The sequence below is a fragment of the Oncorhynchus gorbuscha genome, linkage group LG01 (assembly GCF_021184085.1).
Source record: "Oncorhynchus gorbuscha isolate QuinsamMale2020 ecotype Even-year linkage group LG01, OgorEven_v1.0, whole genome shotgun sequence".
NCBI lineage: Eukaryota > Metazoa > Chordata > Actinopteri > Salmoniformes > Salmonidae > Oncorhynchus > Oncorhynchus gorbuscha.
The window spans coordinates 99,330,921-99,353,063 of record NC_060173.1 but is presented as its reverse complement, the minus strand read 5'-3'; the positions used below and the strand labels follow the sequence as shown (position 1 = coordinate 99,353,063).

General features: G+C 44.6%; 1 protein-coding gene across 9 annotated transcripts in view; it reads right to left on the bottom strand.

Moving 5' to 3' along the window:
• LOC124047254 (microtubule-associated protein 2-like) overlaps nt 1–22,143 on the bottom strand; it is a 169,913-nt gene that overhangs the window by 38,982 nt on the left and 108,788 nt on the right. For 7 of the 9 annotated variants that reach the window (XM_046367785.1, XM_046367786.1, XM_046367787.1 and 4 more), the window contains exons 5-7: nt 3,442–3,528; nt 1,964–2,041; nt 53–274 (exon numbers count right to left, since the gene is read on the bottom strand). In XM_046367785.1, the coding sequence (XP_046223741.1) occupies nt 53–274; nt 1,964–2,041; nt 3,442–3,528 (387 nt within the window). Of the gene's footprint in view, nt 1–52; nt 275–1,963; nt 2,042–3,441; nt 3,529–22,143 lie in introns of those variants that run through there. The other 2 variants (XM_046367791.1, XM_046367792.1) reach the window with 2 other exon arrangements.

Sequence of the window (22,143 nt, the reverse complement as noted above, 5' to 3'; positions counted from 1 at the left end):
AGGAAGAAGGGAAGAAAGAATGGCGTACGTAGAGGAACCATGCGCGGTTCACCTTGGATCTGTCTAAAGGCAGCGGCCGGCACTGAGGGCCGAGAGGAGACCGAGCGATCCCACTCAGGGCTGAACAAGGGGTGATCATAGTATTCCTCGTCAGAGTGGTAGGGGTCATCCTCGGGCATAGACACAGAGATGGAGGGGGCGAGGAACTTGCACCTCTCCCGAGAATTTTGGAAGTGGTGGAGAGGGCAGGCCTCCTCCTCCTCATCCCCTACATCTACAAACAACAGACACACAGGAGAAGAACGTACTGCAGGGGAAATCTGGACACACGCAGAGAGAGAGACAGACAGGGAGAGGGAGAGGGAAAGACTCACAGAGAAACAGACAGGGAGGGAAAGAAATTGAGGAAGGGAAAGGGGAGGGAGGTAGAGGGACAAACAACAGACACACAGGAGAAGAACGTACTGCAGGGGAAATCTGGACACACACAGAGAAACACACAGGGAGGTAGGGAGGGATGGAAAAGGGGGTATAGAGGGACTTGGTGTTGGGGAGAAAGAGAGAGACTGATGAGAGCGAGGAAGAGAAAGTAGTAGAGATAAAGAGAAAAAAAAGATTGAGAGAACAAGGGAAAACTAAGACAAAGGGTGGAAGAGAGAGAGAGAGAGAGAGAGAGAGAGAGAGAGAGAGAGAGAGAGAGAGAGAGAGAGAGAGAGAGAGAGAGAGAGAGAGAGAGAGAGAAGCAACAAGACAAAGACACAAGGACAGTGACCAGCAACTGAAAGTGACTGAGTTTGGGGTCTGCCATAACCAGAGAGAAGATGGGACCACATATTCAGAACAATTTAACAGTGACCGTGATGTAAAGCAATGTAACAATGACATCCATTGAAAGCTAGTGTTATTGGGCCAACTGCTGCAGTGCTGTTGAGCAGTGCTGTAGTGCTGCCAGTGGGCAGACAACTTTGCTTGCTGGCTGAGGTATTTATTCACTGCCCCGAGTAAAACAGTGGTGCCAAGGTGTTCTTTTATAAACATACTTCAATTTCTATAGGAATTAATAAAGATATTTAAATATAAGGGAGATTTCTACGTAATAAGATAGGAACAGAGGTAGTTTCCATTTTTTGAACATCAGGAAGCTATGTAGCTAACATGTAAATTCAACCACCAGTCTGAGGATGGCTGGCCCCTCCCACAATCTCTGTCATAGGTCACATGTCCACTGCAGTCAGACTAAACAAACACAGATCAGGTCAGGCACGATCAGAAACAAACCAGGAAGACAAACAAGCATGGGCAGAGAACAAGGAAAAACTAACAAGAAGACATGCTTAAACACAGGACAGAAGAATAAAGACAAATACACATAAGTGGAAACAAGAGAGGTTAGGAAGGCAAACAGGCTACCAGAGTTATATCTGCAAGGACAGGAGGGGTGGATGATGAAAGTCAGGGGAGAGGAAGGATGCCGGTGGGGGGTGAGGAAGAGTGAGGATGGGTGAGGTCATGCGAAGGTCATGCACTAGGCATTCCAAGACGAATGGTCAGGGAAAGGGGAGGATGAAGGTGTATGGGCTGGTGGATGGAGGGATTGAGGTAAAGAAGTGATTAAGGTGAAAGCATTTCTAAATCCAGGGTAAAAAGGAAAATGAGGAGAAGGGAGAGGACTTCTGTTCAAAGAGAATGAATGTCTAAGAAACACTTCCTGTGTTTGGTTTGCTTTTTCTGTGTAACCATATGACCCAGGTATGGAGCCTCTGTGATTGGTTCTTCTGAAGGTGACATATACAGTATCCTCCAATGGGGCAGTGGAATGGGGTTCCAACTCGTCTCAGCACGGTCTAATACAACTCCACTTCACATTCACTCATGATGATAGCACATATCTCTCTCTCTCTCTCTCTCTATCTCTCTATCTCCCTCTATCTCTCTCTCCCTCATCTCTCTCTCAGGACCTTACCTTGATCCAGGGGTCCAAAGCAGTGTTCAGCAGCAGGTGAGGGAGGAGGGGAGGGAGGCAGGTTCACCGTGTCTTCAACTACAGAAAACCAAACAGAGGGAGACAATGTATAGGGAGTGACGTTTGGAAACAGATAGTGTGTGTGTATCTGTGCATGTCTGCGTCGAGGTAGTAGCTGATGAAGCCTGGTGTCTCTCTCTCTTTCTCTACACCTCTCTCTCTCTCTCTACCGCATTCTCTCTCTCCCTACTTCTCTCTCTCTCCCTACCTCTCCCTCCCCCTATATATGGCTCTCTCTCCTTTAAAGCTCCTCTGAAAGTCACTGTAAATAGTAAAGATGTGAATAAATACTATAATGGCTGTTTTTTGCTGCGTAATTCCTCCAATGAGCATTATCTGATGGAAATGTTGAACTGTAATAGTAAATTAGCTAACAGTAGTAATACAAGTACATTACAGGCATCCTTATAACAGCCAGCCCATTTAAAGCAATTCAGAATAATTAAAAAACAGCATAGTCCTTACAACCTTCCCTTCAGTGATGTCAAGGCTGGCTCACACACTAACCCTCCATAGATGTATGATGGCATAGATGTGCTGACAGACAGACGTCGCATCCGGGGATAGAGAGAGGCATGTTGAGGGTCAGTGTTGTTATATGGCCTCCAGAGGGCTGATCTGGGATATGCTCTGCTCTGGGCTTACTCACCCAGCACTACAACCATGGTAGATCTACTCTGACAGCTGTCCGGACCTGACACAGCTCTCTAACCCCTACACGCATACCACCAACAGCACCATTTCTGTCCACTGACATCTGCCAAAAGGACCTCTTGTTTCACACTCAGAATCGCTATGCTTCCTCTGGAGGGGTGGGGAAGGCCAGGACATGTCAAGAAAGTGTGTGTGTGTGTGTGTGTGTGTGTGTGTGTGTGTGTGTGTGTGTGTGTGTGTGTGTGTGTGTGTGTGTGTGTGTGTGTGTGTGTGTGTGTGTGTGTGTGTGTGTGTGTGTGTGTGTGTGTGTGTGTGGACTTCAAGACAAAAAGTGGTGAAAGTAGTAGCAAAAATGTATAGTAAAATAAACGTTATCTAGTCCTTGGCCTATATCCAAATCTGACTTTGGTGCAGGACATGTTGTTTTTCACATTACTGTCTCTGGTAAACACACACTATATCAAATACAATCTATGTTTATTTGTCACATGCACAGGCTACAGAAGGTGTACATGGTACAGTGAAATGGTTACTTGCATAGCAGAGTTGTTTGTTTAGACATATACAGTAGCTAGCTAAACAATGAACCATAATCCCAACTGGGACCTGTGTGTGTGTGTGTGTGTGTGTGTGTGTGTGTGTGTGTGTGTGTGTGTGTGTGTGTGTGTGTGTGTGTGTGTGTGTGTGTGTGTGTGTGTGTGTGTGTGTGTGTGTGTGTGTGTGTGTGTGTGTGTGTGTGTGTGTGTGTGTGTGTGTGTGTGTACCCGAGGGCAGTCTTGTCTCCTGTTCTCCCTTCAGTACTGCCACTGCCTCGGCTGTCACCTCCTGCACGATCCGCGCAGACACTTGCTCTGTGACACACACACACACACACACACACACACACACACACACACACACACACACACACACACACACACACACACACACACACACACACACACACACACACACACACACACACACACACACACACACACACACACACACAGAGGGAGATGTCAGTGACATGTCTAAACCAACCATATCTTGTCAATCATAGTGTGTAAATTAAATGTGAACTTAAGGTCTGTCCTTATTGATTGATAATGCATTTAATGATAGCCTTAGATAGACAGAAAGATGATTGTTTAATATGCAGAGAACCAAAAAAATACAAATCTATACTTCAATCTATACTTGGAGCATTGGCAGCGTTCCAACTGCAGAAATCACCATGGAAACACAGCTTCAGGCAGGAAGACAGCAGCCACAACTACTGGCCAATCAGAAATGGTCTTGGGCCTGGGCCTGTGATTGGCAGATAACTTTGAGCCAACAGTTGTGTGGTCTTCCCAGCGTCGTACTAACTATGAACCAAACGAAAGCAAAGGAAGCATGTTTCTTTTTTCGTTGCAAAATGTTTTGCTACGGTGTGCACTAATGAATACGACCCAGATACCCTCCACTGGTCAGAAACTATTTTATCTAGATGATATCTTTACCCATTAGACCTAAAGATGTAGGATCTTCATTTGATCACTATTTTGTTGCTGAGAATTTTCCTGCACAGCAGTAGTGTATTCGAGGTTTAAAAACTGTCAGACATTATTTGTCCTAACATAAAATGTTTTTGTTGACGAAGCAAAAGTGGGGAGCTCTGGTGGAACGTCATATAATGCTGTTCTAATGCACGTGCAATGATGTCCAAGGGAAATCAACAGTATTCATTGTTTGCGGGAATGTCTTTGTTGTTGTAATAATGCAAACCGACGTGGTTCTTTCACCATTAAGGATTTCAGTTTTAATGTTAGATAGCGCTGGTCGGCTGTATTTTTCCTTCTATAGCAGTGGTTCCCAACCAGGAGTACTAGGACCTATCCACAGGGGGTACTTGAGAAGACTCATGAGATCCTAGGCCTACTGGTCACATGAGGGGGTACATTCAGGGCTACACCGGGCAGAGAAAAATTCTGTTGGTGGTACAGTAACCAAAAAAGATCAACCACTATTCTATAGCTTGGTCTCAATCTTCTTTCTAAATGGTGAGTCAAACATGTTTCCAGCTCCTTTATTTCCATAAGTGATCATGTTCTCATGGCTCTCTCATCTCCCTGCAGCAGACATATAGTGAGCAATATGTTTGGAACAATTAATCGCAATAACATTGCAGTATCAAATCGCAATACATATCGTAGATGGCACCTAAGTATCGTGAGGTCCCTGGCACTTCCCAGCCCTAGTATGTGCATGTGTGTGGGTAGGGTTTGTGGATATACCGTATGATGTAATTGGACAGCCATACATCCATGATTCCTGTGCATATGGACTCCAATATATACTCTACATCCATATCATGTAATTTATTTTACATTCATGACTTTCACTGTCATCATTTAGTGTTTTTGAGAATGTCAGTCTTCTAAACAGAGTAATTGACATGGCAACAGTGTATTTCAGTGGGAATAGTTAGTTGGCGGTGGAGAGCTTTGGTGGTCACGATGTGGAGCTGTTTCAGGACCATTTTCCACCCACCAGACACACACGCGCGCACACAAACACACACACACACACACGAAAGCACACACACAAACACGTCTTCTGGGAACACTCACACAGCACACTCACCCACTCAAATGATCCTGCTTTCTGTGGCTCCATTTCAGAGTGAAAAGGAGAGTGTCATACATACATGGCCAAATACGTACCACTGCCAAACCCAAGTGTCATACATACATGGCCAAATACGTACCACTGCCAAACCCAAGTGTCATACATACATGGCCAAATACGTACCACTGCCAAACCCAAGTGTCATACATACATGGCCAAATACGTACCACTGCCAAACCCAAGTGTCATACATACATGGCCAAATACGTACCACTGCCAAACCCAAGTGTCATACATACATGGCCAAAACCCAAGTGTCATACACATGGCCAAATACGTACCACTGCCAAACCCAAGTGTCATACACCACTGCCAAACCCAAGTGTCATACATACATGGCCAAATACGTACCACTGCCAAACCCAAGTGTCATACATACATGGCCAAATACGTACCACTGCCAAACCCAAGTGTCATACATACATGGCCAAATACGTACCACTGCCAAACCCAAGTGTCATACATACATGGCCAAATACATACATGGCCAAATACGTACCACTGCCAAACCCAAGTGTCATAAACATACATGGCCAAATACGTACCACTGCCAAACCCAAGTGTCATACATACATGGCCAAATACGTACCACTGCCAAACCCAAGTGTCATACATACATGGCCAAATACGTACCACTGCCAAACCCAAGTGTCATTGCAGTCAATTTAATCCAATCAACCCAAAACTATTTTTTTAAATGTGAAAACCTGAAAGAGTATTTTAACAACTTCAGTAGAAGTTATACATGCCAAGTAGTCTCAAACTAGCTGGAAAAAAGAACAGATAATGTAAATCTAGGACCATCAATTAACACCCTCAGATCACCCTGAGATCAAGATCATAAAACTGGATTTCATGTCTTCAATGTCAATCTCTCTTCAACCCTGTGATGTTTTGCCTGATGTACTGAACAAAAATATAAATGCAAGAAGCAACACTTTCAATTATTTATTTATTTATCATTTTTTATTTCACCTATATTTAACCAGGTAGAACAAGTTCTCATTTACAACTGTGACCTGGCCAAGACAAAGCAAAGCGGTGTGACAACAACAACACAACAACACAGTTACACATGGGATAAACAAAGTAAAGTAATTACAATTTAGAATTTTACACTGGAGTGATACATGTGCAGATGTGGATGTGCAAGTAGAAATACTGGTGTGCAAAAGAGCAGAAAACAAAAACAAATATGGGGATGAGGTAGATAGTTGGTTGGATGGGCTATTTAAAGATGGGCTGTGTACAGCTGCAGCGATCGGTAAGCTGCTCTGTCAGCTGATGCTTAAAGTTAGTGAGGGAGATACAGTATAAGTCTCCAACTTCAGTGATATTTGCAATTCATTCCAGTCATTGGCAGCAGAGAACTGGAAGGAAAGGCGGCCAAAGAGGTGTTAGCTATGGGGATGACCAGTGAAATAAACCTGCTGAAGCGCGTGCTACGGTGGGTGTTGATATGGTGACCTGTGAGCTGAGATAAGGCGGCGCTTTACCGAGCAAAGACTTATAGATGATCTGGAGCCAGTGAGTTTGGCGATGAATACATAGCGAGGACCAGCCAACGAGAGCATACAGGTCGAGGTGGTGGGTAATATATGGGGCTTTGGTGACAAAACGGATGGCACTGTGATAGACTGCATCCAATTTGCTGAGTAGAGTGTTGGAGGCTATTTTGTAAATGACATCGCCGAAGTCAAGGATTGGTAGGATTTCCATTTTATGAGGGTATGTTTGGCAGCATGAGTGAAGGAGGCTTTGTTGTGAAATAGGAAGACGATTCTAGATTTAACTTTGGATTGGAGATGCTTAATGTGTCTGGAATGAGCGTTTAGCCAGACATCTAGGTATTTGTAATTGTCAACATATTCTAAGTCAGAACCGTCCAGTGTAGTGATGCTAGTCAGGAGGGCGGGTGTGGGCAGCGATCGTTTGAAGAGCATGCATTTAGTTTTACTAGCATTTAAGAGCAGTTGGAGGCCACAGAAGGAGTGTTGTATGGCATTGAAGCTCATTTGGCAGGTTTGTTAGCTCAATGTCCAGATGTAGAAGGGCCAGATGTATACAGAATGGTGACATCTGCATAGAGGTGGATTAAAGAATCACCCACAGAAAGAGCGACATCATTGATATATACAGAGAAAAGAACCGGCCCGAGAATTGAATCCTGTGGCATCCCTTAGAGACTGCCAGAGGTCCGTACAACAGGCACTCCGATTTGACACACTGAACTCTATCTGAGAAGTAGTTAGTGAACCAGGCGAGGCAGCCATTAGAGAAACAAAAGTTGTTAAGTCTGCCGATAAGAAAGCCTTGGCCAGGTTGATGAAGACTGCTGCACAGTACTGTCCTTTATCGATGGCGGTTATGATATCGTTTAGGACCTTGAGCTTGGCTGAGGTGCAACCGTGACCAGCTCAGAAACCAGATTGCATAGAGGAGAAGGTACGGTGGGATTCGAAATAGTCGGTGATCTGTTTGTTCATTTGGCTTTCAAAGACTTTAGAAAGGCAGGGAAGGGTGGATATAGGTCTGTAACAGTTTGGGTCTTGTGTTTCCCCCTTTGAAGAGGGGGATGACCATGGCCGCTTTCCAATCTTTAGGAATATCAGATGATACGAAAGAGAGGTTGAACAGACTAGTAATAGGGGTTGCAACAATGGTGGTGGATAATTTTAGGAAGAGAGGGTCCAGATTATCTAGCCTAGCTGATTTGTAGGGATCCAGATTTTGCAGATCTTGAAGGAGAAGCAGAGGGGGGCTTGGGCCAGTTGCTGTGCGGGGTGCAGAGATGTTGGCCGGGGTTGGGGTAGCCAGGTGGAAAGCTTGGCCAGCCATAGAAGTGATTATTGAAATTCTCGATTATCGTGGATTTATCAGTGGTAACAGTGTTTTCTAGTCTCAGTGCAGTGGGAAGCTGGGAGGAGGTACTCTTAATCTCCATGGACTATACAGTGTCACAAAACTTTTTGGAATTAGTGCTGCAGGATGCTAATTTCTGTTTGAAAAAGCAAGCCTTCCTAACTGATTGTGTGTATTGGTTCCTGACTTCCCTGAAAAGTTGCATATCGTGGGGACTATTCGATGCTTGTGCAGTATGCCACAGGGTGTTTTTGTGCTGGTCAAGGGCAGTCAAGTCTGGAGTGAACCAAAGGTTATATCTGTTCTTAGTTCTACACTTTTTAAATGGGCATGCTTATTTAAGATGGTGAGGAAAGACCTTTTAAAGAACAACCAGACATCCTATTCTGACGGGACTCAACTGGCAAAAAGTGCCCTTCACTGACGAGTCGCGGTTTTGTCTCACCAGGGGTGATGGTTGGATTCGCGTTAATCGTAGACGGAATGAGCGTTACACCGAGGCCTGTACTCTGGAGTGGGATCGATTTGGAGGTGGAGGGTCCGTCATGGTCTGGGGCGGTGTGTAACAGCATCACCGGACTGAGCTTGTTATCATTGCAGGCAATCTCAACGCTGTGTGCTACAGGGAAGACATCCTCCTTCCTCATGTGGTACTGTTCCTGCAGGCTCATCCTGACATGACCCTCCAGCATGACAATGCCACCGGTCATACTGCTCATTCTATGTGTGATTTCCTGCAAGACAGGAATGTTAGTGTTCTGCCATGGCCAGCGAAGGCCCAGATCTCAATCCCATTGAGCACATCTGGGACCAGAAATATCCGGGAACTTGCAGGTGCCTTGGTGGAAGATTGGGGTAACAATCTCAAAGCAATAACTGGCAAATATGGTACAGTCCATGAGGAGATGCACTACAGTACTTAATGCAGCTGCCGTTACTTTTTTTTGCTGAGTTTAGTTCAAATAAGGAAATCAGTCAATGGAAATACATTCATTAGGCCCTAATCTATGGATTTCACATGACTGGGAATACTGATATGCATCTGTTTGTCACAGATACCTCTAAAAAGGTAGGGGTGTGCAGCTAGCAGCAATAGAGTGGTCATTTCTGGTCACAACTTTCAGACTTGTTTACGTATTGCTGTGCGTTTTGTTGCCAACCTTACTTTGCTACCTGACAACTTTACAGTTTTTACTTTTTAATTACCGTTTACATTTTTTGTTTTCCCATCACTCGATTTAAAAAATAAAATAATAATTCAACTTTTTCACTCGGGGCGCTTTATCTGGACATGGTTCGTCAGGACCTCCAACAGCCGAAGCTAAGTAGTAACATTAACTTGATGCCTTCTAATTGCAGTCGCTGTACTCATAATATACAGGAGAATGATCGCCTTACGGCGAGGATAGCTGTGCTGCAAGCCCAGCTTCAGACGCAATCGTTAGGCAAGGGTAATTTCAGTGTAGGAAAGGATGAAACCACGTCTGTGCCACCAGTAGGTACAGATAGTAACGTTAGTATAAATCCCCTCGCACGGTCCCCGCAGCTGGACAACCTTCTCATGGCTTCTGGAGGGAAATGCTGTAGGAATGCTCAACCGGTGTCACTCAATCAGCCAACATAAACTTTCAACCGGTTTTCCCCATTAAGCAGCGAGTTGGAGTCTGAGGCCGAGCCTTTTCTGGTCTCTACTCCTCCCTCTACTCCTTCTACTCCTTACAGGGTCTGAGACGCCGAAGCCTCCCACCATTAGCTCTGAGAAATTGAAAACCCTAGTCATTGGCGACTCCATTGCCTGCAGTATTAGACTTAAAACGAATCATCCAGCGATCATACACTGTTTACCAGGGGGCAGGGCTACGATGTTAAGGCTAATCTGAAGATGGTGCTGGCTAAGGCTAAAACTGGCGAGAGTAGAGAGCATAGAGATATTGTTATCCACGTCGGCACCAACGATGTTAGGGTGAAACAGTCAGAGGTCACCAAGCGCAACATAGCTTCAGCGTGTAAATCAGCTAGAAAGATGTGTTGGAATCGACTAATTGTCTCTGGCCCCCTACCAGTTCGGGGGAGTGATGAGCTCTACAGCAGTCTCACAACTCAATCGCTGGTTGAAAACTGTTTTCTGCCCCTCCCAAAAAATAGAATTTGTAGATAATTGGCCCTCTTTCTGGGACTCACCCACAAACAGGATCAAGCCTGGCCTGCTGAGGAGTGACGGACTCCATCCTAGCTGGAGGGGTGCTTTCATCATATCTACCAACATAGACAGGGCTTTAATATTCACATGGAAAAGTCCACAGACCCACTCCAAAAGGCTTTCGGAGCCATCATCGACTCAGTGGGTTTTGTCCAACATGTCTCGGGACCTACTCACTGTCACAGTCATACTCCGGACCTAGTTTTGTCCAATGGAATAAATGTTGTGGATCTTAATGTTTTTCCTCATAATCCTGGACTATCGGACCAACATTTTATTACGTTTGCAATCGCAACAAATAATCTGCTCAGACCCCAACCAAGGAGCATCAAAAGTTGTGCTATAAATGCTCAGACAACACAAGGACAAAAATCAGTTAACCCCCAACTGAGGAACTCAATTTAACCTTGCGCAATACCCAAGATGCAGTTGCACCCCTAAAAACTAAAAATATTTGTCATAAGAAACTAGCTCCCTGGTGTAACGGATGTGAAACGACTAGCTTAGTTAGCAGTGTGCGCTAAATAGCATTTCAATCGGTTACGTCACTTGCTCTGAGACCTTGAAGTAGTAGTTCCCCTTGCTCTGCAAGCGCCGAGGCTTTTGTGGAGCGATGGGTAACGATGCTTCGAGGGTGACTGTTGTCGATGTGTGCAGAGGGTCCATGGTTCGCGCCCGGGTATGGGCGAGGGGACGGACGTAAAGTTATTCTGTTACACTGGTATACAAAAAATACCCGAGCTCTGAAGCAAGCTTCCAGAAAATTGGAACAAAATGGCGCCACACCAAACTGGAAGTCTTCCGACTAGCTTGGAAAGACAGTACCGAGCAGTATTGAAGAGCACTGCTGCTCGATCATCCTATTTTTCCAACTTAATTGAGGAAAATACGAACAATCCGAAATATCTTTTTGATACTGTCGCAAAGCTAACTAAAAAGCAGCACTCCCCAAGTGAGGATGGCTTTCACTTCAGCAGTAATAAATTCATGAACTTCTTTGAGGAAAATATCATGATCATTAGAAAACAAATTACTGACTCCTCTTTAAATCTGCATATTCCTCCAAAGCTCAGTTGTCCTGAGTCTGCACAACTCTGCCAGGACCTAGGATCAAGAGAGACACTCAAGTGTTTTAGTACTATATCTCTTGACACAATGATGAAAATAATCATGGCCTCTAAACCTTGAAGCTGCATACTGGACCCTATTCCAACTAAACTACTGAAAGAGCTGCTTCCTGTGCTTCACCCTCCTATGTTGAATATAATAAACGACTCTCTATCCACCAGATGTGTACCAAACTCACTAAAAGTGGCAGTAATAAAGCCTCTCTTGAAAAAGCCAAACCTTGACCCATCTTCCATTCCTCTCAAAAATTTTTGAAAAAGCTGTTGCACGGCAACTCACTGCCTTCCTGAATACAAACAATGTATACAAAATGCTTCAGTCTGGTTTTAGACCCAATCATAGCACTGAGACAGCACTTGTGAAGGTGGTAAATTACATTTTAATGGTGTCAGACCGAGGCTCTGCATCTGTCCTTGTGCTCCTAGACCTTAGTGCTGCTCCTGATACCATCAATCACCACATTCTTTTGGAGAGATTGGAAACCAAAATTGGTCTACACGGACAAGTTCTAGCCTGGTTTAGATCTTATCTGTCGGAAAGATATCAGTGTGTCTCTGTGAATGGTTTGTCCTCTAACAAATCAACTGTAAATTCCGGTGTTCCTCAAGGTTCAGTTTTAGGAACACTATTGTTTTCACTATATATTTTACCTCCTGGGGATGTCATTCGAAATCATAATGTTAACGTTCACTGCTATGCGGATGACACACAGCTGTACATTTCAATGAAACATGGTGAAGCCCCAAAATTGCCCTCGCTAGAAGCCTGTGTTTCAGACATAAGAAAGTGGATGGCTGCAAACGTTCTACTTTTAAACTCGGACAAAACAGAGATGCTTGTTCTAGGTCCCAGGAAACAAAGAGATATTCTGTTGAATCTGACAATCAATCTTGATGGTTGTACAGTCGTCTCAAATAAAACTGTGATGGACCTCAGCGATGAATCCATGCTTTTGTTACTTCTAGATTAGACTACTGCAATGCTCTACTTTCTGGCTACCCGGATAAAGCACTAAATAAACTTCTGTTAGTGCTAAATACGGCTGCTAGAATCCTGACTAGAACCAAAAAAAAAAAGATCATATTACTCCCGTGCTAGCCTCCCTACACTGGCTTCCTGTTAAGGCAAGGGCTGATTTCAAAGTTTTACTGCTAACCTACAAAGCATTACATGGGCTTGCTCCTACCTATCTTTCCGATTTTTGTCCTGCCGTACATACCTACACGTACGCTACGGTCACAAGACGCAGGCCTCCTAATTGTCCCTAGAATTTCTAAACAAACAGATGGAGGCAGCGCTTTCTCCTATAGAGCTCCATTTTTATGGAATCGTCTGCCTAACCATGTGAGAGACGCAGACTCAGTCTCAACCTTTAAATCTTTACTGAAGACTCATCTCTTCAGTGGGTCATATGATTGAGTGTAGTCTGGCCCAGGAGTGTGAAGGTGAACGGAAAGGCTCTGGAGCAACGAACCGCCCTTGCTGTCTCTGCCTGGCCGGTTCCCCTCTCTCCACTGGGATTCTCTGCCTCAAACCCTATTACAGGGGCTGAGTCACTGGCTTATTTTTTTATCAGAAAAAACTCTGTGATCACCATTTGCCTCATGCAGCGCGACACGTCTCCTTCACATAGAGTTGATCAGACTGTTGATTGTGGCCTGTGGAATGTTGTGTCATTCCTATTCACTAGCTGTGCAAAGTTGCTGGATATTGGCAGGAACTGGAACTTGTGTCATACACGTTGACCCAGAGCATCCCAAACATGCTCAATGGGTGACCCTGTTGGGGACGACGAGCACGCAGATGAGCTTTCCTGAGACGGTTTCTGACAGTTGGTGCAGATATTCTTTGGTTGTGCTAACCCACAGTTTCCTCAGCTGTCCGGTGGCTGGTCTCAGATGATCCCTCAGGTGAAGAAGCCAGATGTGGAGGTCCTGGGCTGGTGTGGTTCTGCAGTTGTAAGGCTGGTAGGAAGTACTTGCCAAATTCTCTAAAATGACGTTGGAGGTGGCTTATGGTTCAGAAATAAACATTAAATTCTCTGGCAACAGCTCTGGTGGACATTCCTGCAGTCAGCATGCCAATTGCACGCTCCCTCAAAACTTGAGACATCTGTGGCATTGTGTTGTGTGACAAAACTGCACATTTTAGAGTGACCTTTTACTGTTGCCAGCACAAGGTGCACCTGTGTAATGATCATGCTGTTTAATCATCTTCTTGATATGCCACACCTGTCAGCTGAATGGATTAAGGAGAAAGGCTTACAAACACGGATATAAACAAATTTGTGCACAACATTTGAGAGAAACAAGATTTTTGAGGCGTATGGAACATTCATGGGATCTTTTATTTCAGCTCATGAAAGATGGGACCAACACTTTAGATGTAACATTTAAATTTTTGTTCAGTAAAAATCTAATATGCTGAAGAAAAAGAAGAGATAAGTTCACCACAGACCCACTGGGAAAGTATTGCCAGATTATTGACAGATTCCTCCAAATGAAATCAAATGTATTTCTAAAGCCTTTTTTACATTAGCAGATATTACTTATACAGAAACCCAGCCTAAAACCCCAAACAGCAATCAATGCAGATGTAGAAGCACAGTGGCTAGGAAAAACTCCCTAGAAAGGCAGGAACCTAGGAAGAAATCTAGAGAGGAACTTCCAGCCTTTACCTCTTTGAACTCAGTCCGACTGACCTAGCAGATCAACCACACAGTGTGACATTCCAACACACACAGTAAAAGGCTGTGTGTCAAATGGTACCCTATTGCCTATGTTGTATGCATAGGAGAAAATACATTTGCCATCTCCAGGTTCTATTACTTTGGTCTCTATCCTGCTTCTTTTGACATGACCATAACGTCATTCTATTCTGGAGACTACAGCTTGGCTATGATGAACTCCCTCCCTCCTTCCAGACAGACAGACATGCACTGCTCACTCCCTCTCCTAGACTGATACCTTCTCTCCCTCGCTCTTCCCTTCTATCCCCTCTCCCTCGCTCTTCCCTTCTATCCCCTCTCCCTCACTCTTCCCTTCCTCTCTCCCTCCCTCCAGACAGACATGGCACCACTCCCAACCTCACCTAGACAGATTCCCTCGCTCTTCCCTTCTATCCCTCCCTCACTCTTCCCTTCCTCTCTCTCTCCCTCTCTCCAGACAGACAGACATGCACCTCTCACACCTTCACCTTCAGAAAGATACCTTCTCTCCCTCGCTCTTCCCTTTTATCCCTTGCTCTTCCCTTCCTCTCTTCCTCCCTCCAGACAGACATGCGCCACTCTCTCCATCACCTAGACAGATACCTTCTCTCCCTCGCTCTTCCCTTCTATCCCTTGCTCTTCCCTTCCTCTCTCCCTTTCTCCAGACAGACATGCACTGCTCACTCCTTCACCTAGACAGATACCTTCTCTCCCTCGCTCTTCCCTTCTATCCCTTGCTCTTCCCTTCCTCTCTCCCTTTCTCCAGACAGACATGCACTGCTCACTCCTTCACCTAGACAGATACCTTCTCTCCCTCGCTCTTCCCTTCTATCCCTTGCTCTTCCCTTCCTCTCTCCCTTTCTCCAGACAGACATGCACTGCTCACTCCTTCACCTAGACAGATACCATCTCTCCTTTGCTCTTCCTTTCCCTCGTTCCCTCCCTACCTCCTCACAGACTGGGCAGTGATGTGTCCTGCATCCAGATCAACTTCTGTCTCAAAGGCACACAACGACACAGGCTTAAACACACCTACCTCACACACATACATACACACACACACATGCACACACAACATCAGAAAGTTGTTGGGTTCATTCCAGTGAGACAACAGTTTTTACTATCTGACAGCTACACCGCAAACACACACACAAATTAATCTAATGTTAATGATAACTGTCTTCTTCAGTCTCATTTCAGCCCTTCCTGGCAGAATGAGTCAAATTAACAGTTTACAGTGACAACTGTTAGTGCTCTTAGCAAGTTTGTCTCAATGGCCTTAACACATGAATAATCAATAAAAACATATCAAAATGTATCTCAATGAAATAGCACAGCAGTATAAAAGAGAAGGACAGTTATATTATAATACAAAACTAAAATCCTCACAGACATGCAAACAACACTGTACTGAGATACACTACCAGGACAGAAAAGCTTTTCTTTACCTGTACTGGTCAGACCAGTAGAGCAAAGCGACAAACTGATTCCCCTGGAGCTGAGACCTGAGGCAGCCACAGAGTCAGACACACTGGCAAACGCAGGCTTGCATCACACTGCAAGGCAGGGTGGAGCGGGGGGGGAGAGAGATACCAGCCCCAAAACTCCTCCGTGTGTGAAGGGAACGGAGCTGTTGCCACAGCAACACACGACTTAGGTGGTCTAGGCCCTGTCTAATTCTGATCTTTGGTTGCTTTATTCCCCTCCCCTTTCCTCCCATACCCATCCCTCTCTCCCTCCTCTCCCCTCGTCACCTCCCATCATAATCTCCTCCCCTCATCTCCCCTCTCTCTCGCAATGTCTGTCAGAGCTCACCTGCCACACCCAGCATGAGCACACCCCATGACCAACATAATGTCGCCAAAGGTACTGACTGACTAAATAACTGCACCCCGTGTACATGGGGAAGCTCATGAAAACCATGACAACTGTCTCCTCCAAAACCACCACAACAGAAAACCATGACAACTGTCAGCTCCACAACCACCTCAACAGCACCACTCTGCGGAGTTGATAACAACCGGATGCATCCAGTTTTCAGGGGAAATAGAAAGAAAGCCTTCCGCTTTTTAACATTAACAAGGCGACACTCCATGTTAACTCCTCCTCCACATTTACTGGATTGATTCAACAGTTGCAAAAGAGAACCTCCCCCAACAGTTATTGTTTTCTCATCAGGACCAGAAAGAAAGAAAGGCCTTCTATGTTAAGTTAACACATCGGAAACTGAGTCCTTCACAACGACCTCAACAGAAAACCAGGACAACCGTATCCGTTTGCTAACTAGCGAATGCTAGCAATAACCGCGTCTCATGAGGACCACCACAGGAAAGGAAGACTCAGAGTTACCTCTGCTGCAGAGGATAAGTTCATTAGAGCTAGCAATTACTTTTCCAGTAATTGCACTAACTCTAGTTAACATTGGCTCTCAAAACTACCTCATAACTTCCTTCATACTGGATGAAGAGACATAAAAATTGTATCCATGAGTTCATCTGACTCTGGGGAAAATCCCAATGTATCCCTTTAATATTGCTATGAAATATATGTATATATGAAAGGAAATAAATCAGTGATCTCTTATGAATTATTGTTCGCTGTATGGATTCATTAACTTTTTTTGTATGCCTTATTTGTCAGTAATGTGGCCTCATTAACCTGTGAACAGTCACCAGGCAAAACCCCCCTCCCTCCCTATTTCCTTTGCAACTTTGAAGGGGGGTTGGGGGCCTCGAGTGCTCAGCTCACAAGGTCCCTAATGGTAAGTCCGCCACTCCTTCTGCTCAAAAAACTCAAACTCAATAAATAATTGTTTGGGGGGCTGCAGTTCGCAAACGATATTGTGCTTCTCACCCTCACGGTAGTCAAGCAATGCATTCCACCAAGAGTCATTTAAAAAAAATGTATAACATTTATTTAACCAGGTAAAACCCATTGAGGTTAAAAACCTCTTTTGCGAGGACCTACCAAGAAGGCAAAACAGGGAAACAGAAGTGTCCATAAAACATTGCAGTAAAATACAGAATACACACAAATACACACAAATACACACAAAAGAAGTGTCACAAGATACAATTCATTACCAAATAAATGCCCAGCTTTAACAAAATGCTCATTAAATATCTCAAGCAGGGGCCTCCCGGGTGGCACAGTGGTCTAAGGCACTGCACCGCAGCGCCAGCTGTGCCACCAGAGACTCTGGGTTCGAGCCCAGGCTCCGTCGCAGCCGGCTGTGGCCGGGAGGTCCGTGGGGCAACGCACAATTGGCATAGTGTTGTCTGGGTTAGGGAGGGTTTGGCCGGTAGGGAAATCCTCCTCTCTGAGAGGGGCATGTTTATCGTCGATAGTAGAAAACATGGAATGAAAATAGGAGAATGCCTCTTCGATATCTGGAATAAGCACACTCTTTTCCCAGTTGCACAAAACAGGTGGGGGAAAAGGGTACCAAAGGATGGTTCTCAATCAGAGACAATGATAGACAGCTGTCCCTGATTGAGAAGCATACCAGGCCAAGACATAGAAATACAAAACATAGAAAAAAGGACATAGAATGGCCACCCTAGTCACACCCTGGCCTAACCAAAATAGAGAATAAAAAGCTTCTCTATGGCTCTATGGCCTCTCTATGACAAGACCTTAGTTCAGTAACCACATATTTGTCTTTAATATAGATGGCTATAACTCCCCCTTACTTTGTCGGTCACATCAATAAACATTATAACCATCCAAGCCTATAGACTGATTTAGAACAGATTTCTAAGCCAGGTCTCGGACGATTCTATGACATCTGGGTCATTAGTATGAACCTAGACATTTATCATGTCCAATTTTGGCATCAAACTCTTCACATTAATATACATCAGACCCAACCCTAATCTAGTTTTTTAAATTAGTTTGCGTGTGTGTGTGAGCATTGCAAAATACATTTTGAAATCTATATTATTCAATTATTGCACCCACACTGTTTGCGCGCCCCAACGAGCGTCTGCGTTGCCAAGGGCTAAAATAGAAGTCAGTTCTATTTCTGACGCAGATCGCGCTGCAAGTCCTGCCTCTCCCATCTCCTCACTGGTTTATAGAAGCAGGTACCCACGTGCCATCTCCTTGTTGGTTATACCCACGTGGGTGACTGAAAGACAAACTAGGTCGGTGACGGCAATGCATTTAATTTATGATAGTTGCCAATCGCAATATAAAGTCAAGAGAAGAAAAAGCCTAGAAGGATGAGAGATGACTAGAAACTATTTGGTTGACCGTTTTATGTGTGGATTAATTGTCGGCGTAGAGGACCTTGTGCATTTCAGGTAAAATAACAACTCAATTTTTTTATCCAAGGAACAATTAGCTAGCGTCAGCAAGCTAGCTACAGTATATATCAACACCATAGTACCCCCCAAGCTCGTCATCAAGCTTGAGACCCTGGGTCTCGGCCCCTGCCCTGTGCAACTGGGTACTGGACTTCCTGACGGGCCGCCCCCAGGTGGTGAGGGTAGGCAACAACATCTCCTCCCCGCTGATCCTCAACACTGGGGCCCCACAAGGGTGCGTTCTGAGCCCTCTCCTGTACTCCCTGTTCACCCACGACTGCGTGGCCACGCACGCCTCCAACTCAATCATCAAGTTTGCGGACGACACAACAGTGGTAGGCTTGATTACCAACAACGACGAGACGGCCTACAGGGAGGAGGTGAGGGCCCTCGGAGTGTGGTGTCAGGAAAATAACCTCACACTCAACGTCAACAAAACTAAGGAGATGATTGTGGACTTCAGGAAACAGCAGAGGGAACACCCCCCTATCCACATCGATGGAACAGTAGTGGAGAGGGTAGCAAGTTTTAAGTTCCTCGGCATACACATCACAGACAGACTGAATTGGTCCACTCACACTGACAGCGTCGTGAAGAAGGCGCAGCAGCGCCTCTTCAACCTCAGGAGGCTGAAGAAATTCGGCTTGTCACCAAAAGCACTCACAAACTTCTACAGATGCACAATCGAGAGCATCCTGGCGGGCTGTATCACCGCCTGGTACGGCAACTGCTCCGCCCTCAACCGTAAGGGTCTCCAGAGGGTAGTGAGGTCTGCACAACGCATCACCGGGGGCAAACTACCTGCCCTCCAGGACACCTACACCACCCGATGTTACAGGAAGGCCATAAAGATCATCAAGGACAACAACCACCCGAGCCACTACCTGTTCACCCCGCTATCATCCAGAAGGCGAGGTCAGTACAGGTGCATCAAAGCTGGGACCGAGAGACTGAAAAACAGCTTCTATCTCAAGGCCATCAGACTGTTAAACAGCCACCACTAACATTGAGTGGCTGCTGCCAACACACTGTCATTGACACTGACCCAACTCCAGCCACTTTAATAATGGGAATTGATGGGAAATGATGTAAATATATCACTAGCCACTTTAAACAATGCTACCTTATATAATGTTACTTACCCTACATTATTCATCTCATATGCATACGTATATACTGTACTCTACATCATCGACTGCATCCTTATGTAATACATGTATCACTAGCCACTTTAACTATGCCACTTTGTTTACTTTGTCTACATACTCATCTCATATGTATATACTGTACTCGATACCATCTACTGTATGCTGCTCTGTACCATCACTCATTCATATATCCTTATGTACATATTCTTTATCCCCTTACACTGTGTATAAGACAGTAGTTTTGGAATTGTTAGTTAGATTACTTGTTGGTTATCACTGCATTGTCGGAACTAGAAGCACAAGCATTTCGCTACACTCGCATTAACATCTGCTAACCATGTGTATGTGACAAATAACATTTGATTTGATTTGATTTTGATTTGATTTAGGACAAATTAGCTAGCAAGTGGAAGCTAGCTAGCTAAATTGCCATAAATGTTTAATGCTTTTTGACCTGTCCCCAAATTAATGTAATTGGTTCAGAGTTTGTTTTGATTTTTTAACCTGCGTGTCGTGATTGCGTTTGGTGTGGGGGAACAAAATACATTTATGTGCGATGGCGCACATGCGCAGCCGGTTTGGGTTCCGTGTTAGCTAGAAAGGTCAGCGTGTTCAACAGCCACTGCAGGAATGTACTGACCGGGATTTCGCCCAGTGTGTAGGTCTGGTCAATGAGCCCAGTTGCCTTGCAGTAGGCTACCGCACAATAAGGCAGAGCGGGCCCAGTAGACCGGTCAATCACTGGAGGATAGTCCACCCGGCAGGGGTATCCTGGGCTAGGAAGCCCAGCGCATCTAGACGTTATATCACAGAGCAGATACCAACCTCCGGCTTCCACCACACAGCGGGGCAGGAAAGGATTCATAAGACTCTGGTAGAATGGCGAAACACTGACCGTCGAGGAATATCCAAGGCTAGTCGGCCCAACATGTCTAGACCATCAGTCACAGCACAGATGTATCCTCTCTCGGCTTTCAGGGAGGGCACCACACCAGTTGTATCTCCTCGTGTAGAAACCAGCAGATGTCAATTTAATGCTTTAATTCTGAAGGATTTTTGATTTTGCCTGTTGTTTAATGACAACTCTCACAGCCTATAACGGTTTTGCTAAGTAATAAAAACGTGTAACACAAACAAACAGAAACAAACAAACAGTGTGACACAACATGTTCAGCAAAACTGCTCTGCTGCCATCTTGATGATTGGAGTGATGTGAAGAGATAATTGTATTTGTATTCCTAGCAATCAATACATTGTTTAAAGCACACTTTTACAAGTCACGGTCACAAATTACAACTCCAATAAGCTCCTATGGTGAACAACATGTGAACAAGAGGCTTGTAGAATCATGACTCTTGAGTTTTCAGTTCATTGTTCACCGGTAGGGGGTCCTGCGTGCTCTGGGCATTACTGAGTCAAATTAACAATCGAAAGATTAATTATTTTGACTGGACAGTAAAACTTCCCATCACTAATAGAAAACTTTCCAGGCTGTTTAGTATCACAGTATTTACGTAGATATTTAAGATTGAGTGCTTGCAGTGAACATATACTGTAATCATGCAAATAAAAATAAAAACATTACCTGATTGACATTCATTCTCACAGGTGGCCAAAAAGAACAATCTGAAAGCCACACCCAAAATAGACCACACCTTCTGGTAGGCAGCTGCTGCTACATTGCGCGCACTGCGATTCGATGTGATTGTGAATGAGGTGTTGAAAGCAATTCAATAAAAATAAATCACATTGACCTGTCAAATTCATTATTTGATTTCAGAAAAACTGAATAGAATAGGTTGAACGAACCAAAGGATCATTTTGGATCATACCAATTCAGAAGAACGACAGTGCCGTCCCACTTTTTACAGTATAAGAGGGTAATAACTCTTTACATTTTCAGGTCTATTCTTTAGTTCCTTGAAGCCATGGAGAAGTCTTTGTAGCTTAATGTACATTTATTTCACAGAGTTTTGAATCCTTTAACTTATGTAAACATAATACAGATCCATCCAATTCGAACGAAACACTGCATGACACTATGCCATTATGTCTAAGTATGCATTATGTTATGCAATATGAAAGTGCATAACACTGAGTGCCGATGAGAGGAAAGACATTGGCTAATCATCCTCTCACTTCAGATGTTGTTTTAGCATTGGACAGCTTCTCTCATGGTGCTTGCTACAGAAGGCAGCGGGCAGGGTGGTTCCTTGTCTGTCAGTATTTTAGAAGAAAAAACAACCTGCTCCTCTCTGCTTTTTCATAATGACTACATCTAACAGCAGCAGTTTTCCATTTACCTCATTATCAACAATACACATCAAAGACACTGGAACATCATCTCAAAATCTGAAAAATGGTAAAAACTACTGCTACTGAAAAGAAATATTGACCATAGAGCAGTGCTGGCCCTCTGTGTTTGATACTGTTAGGACCTGAACCTGTAGGCACAAAGCATC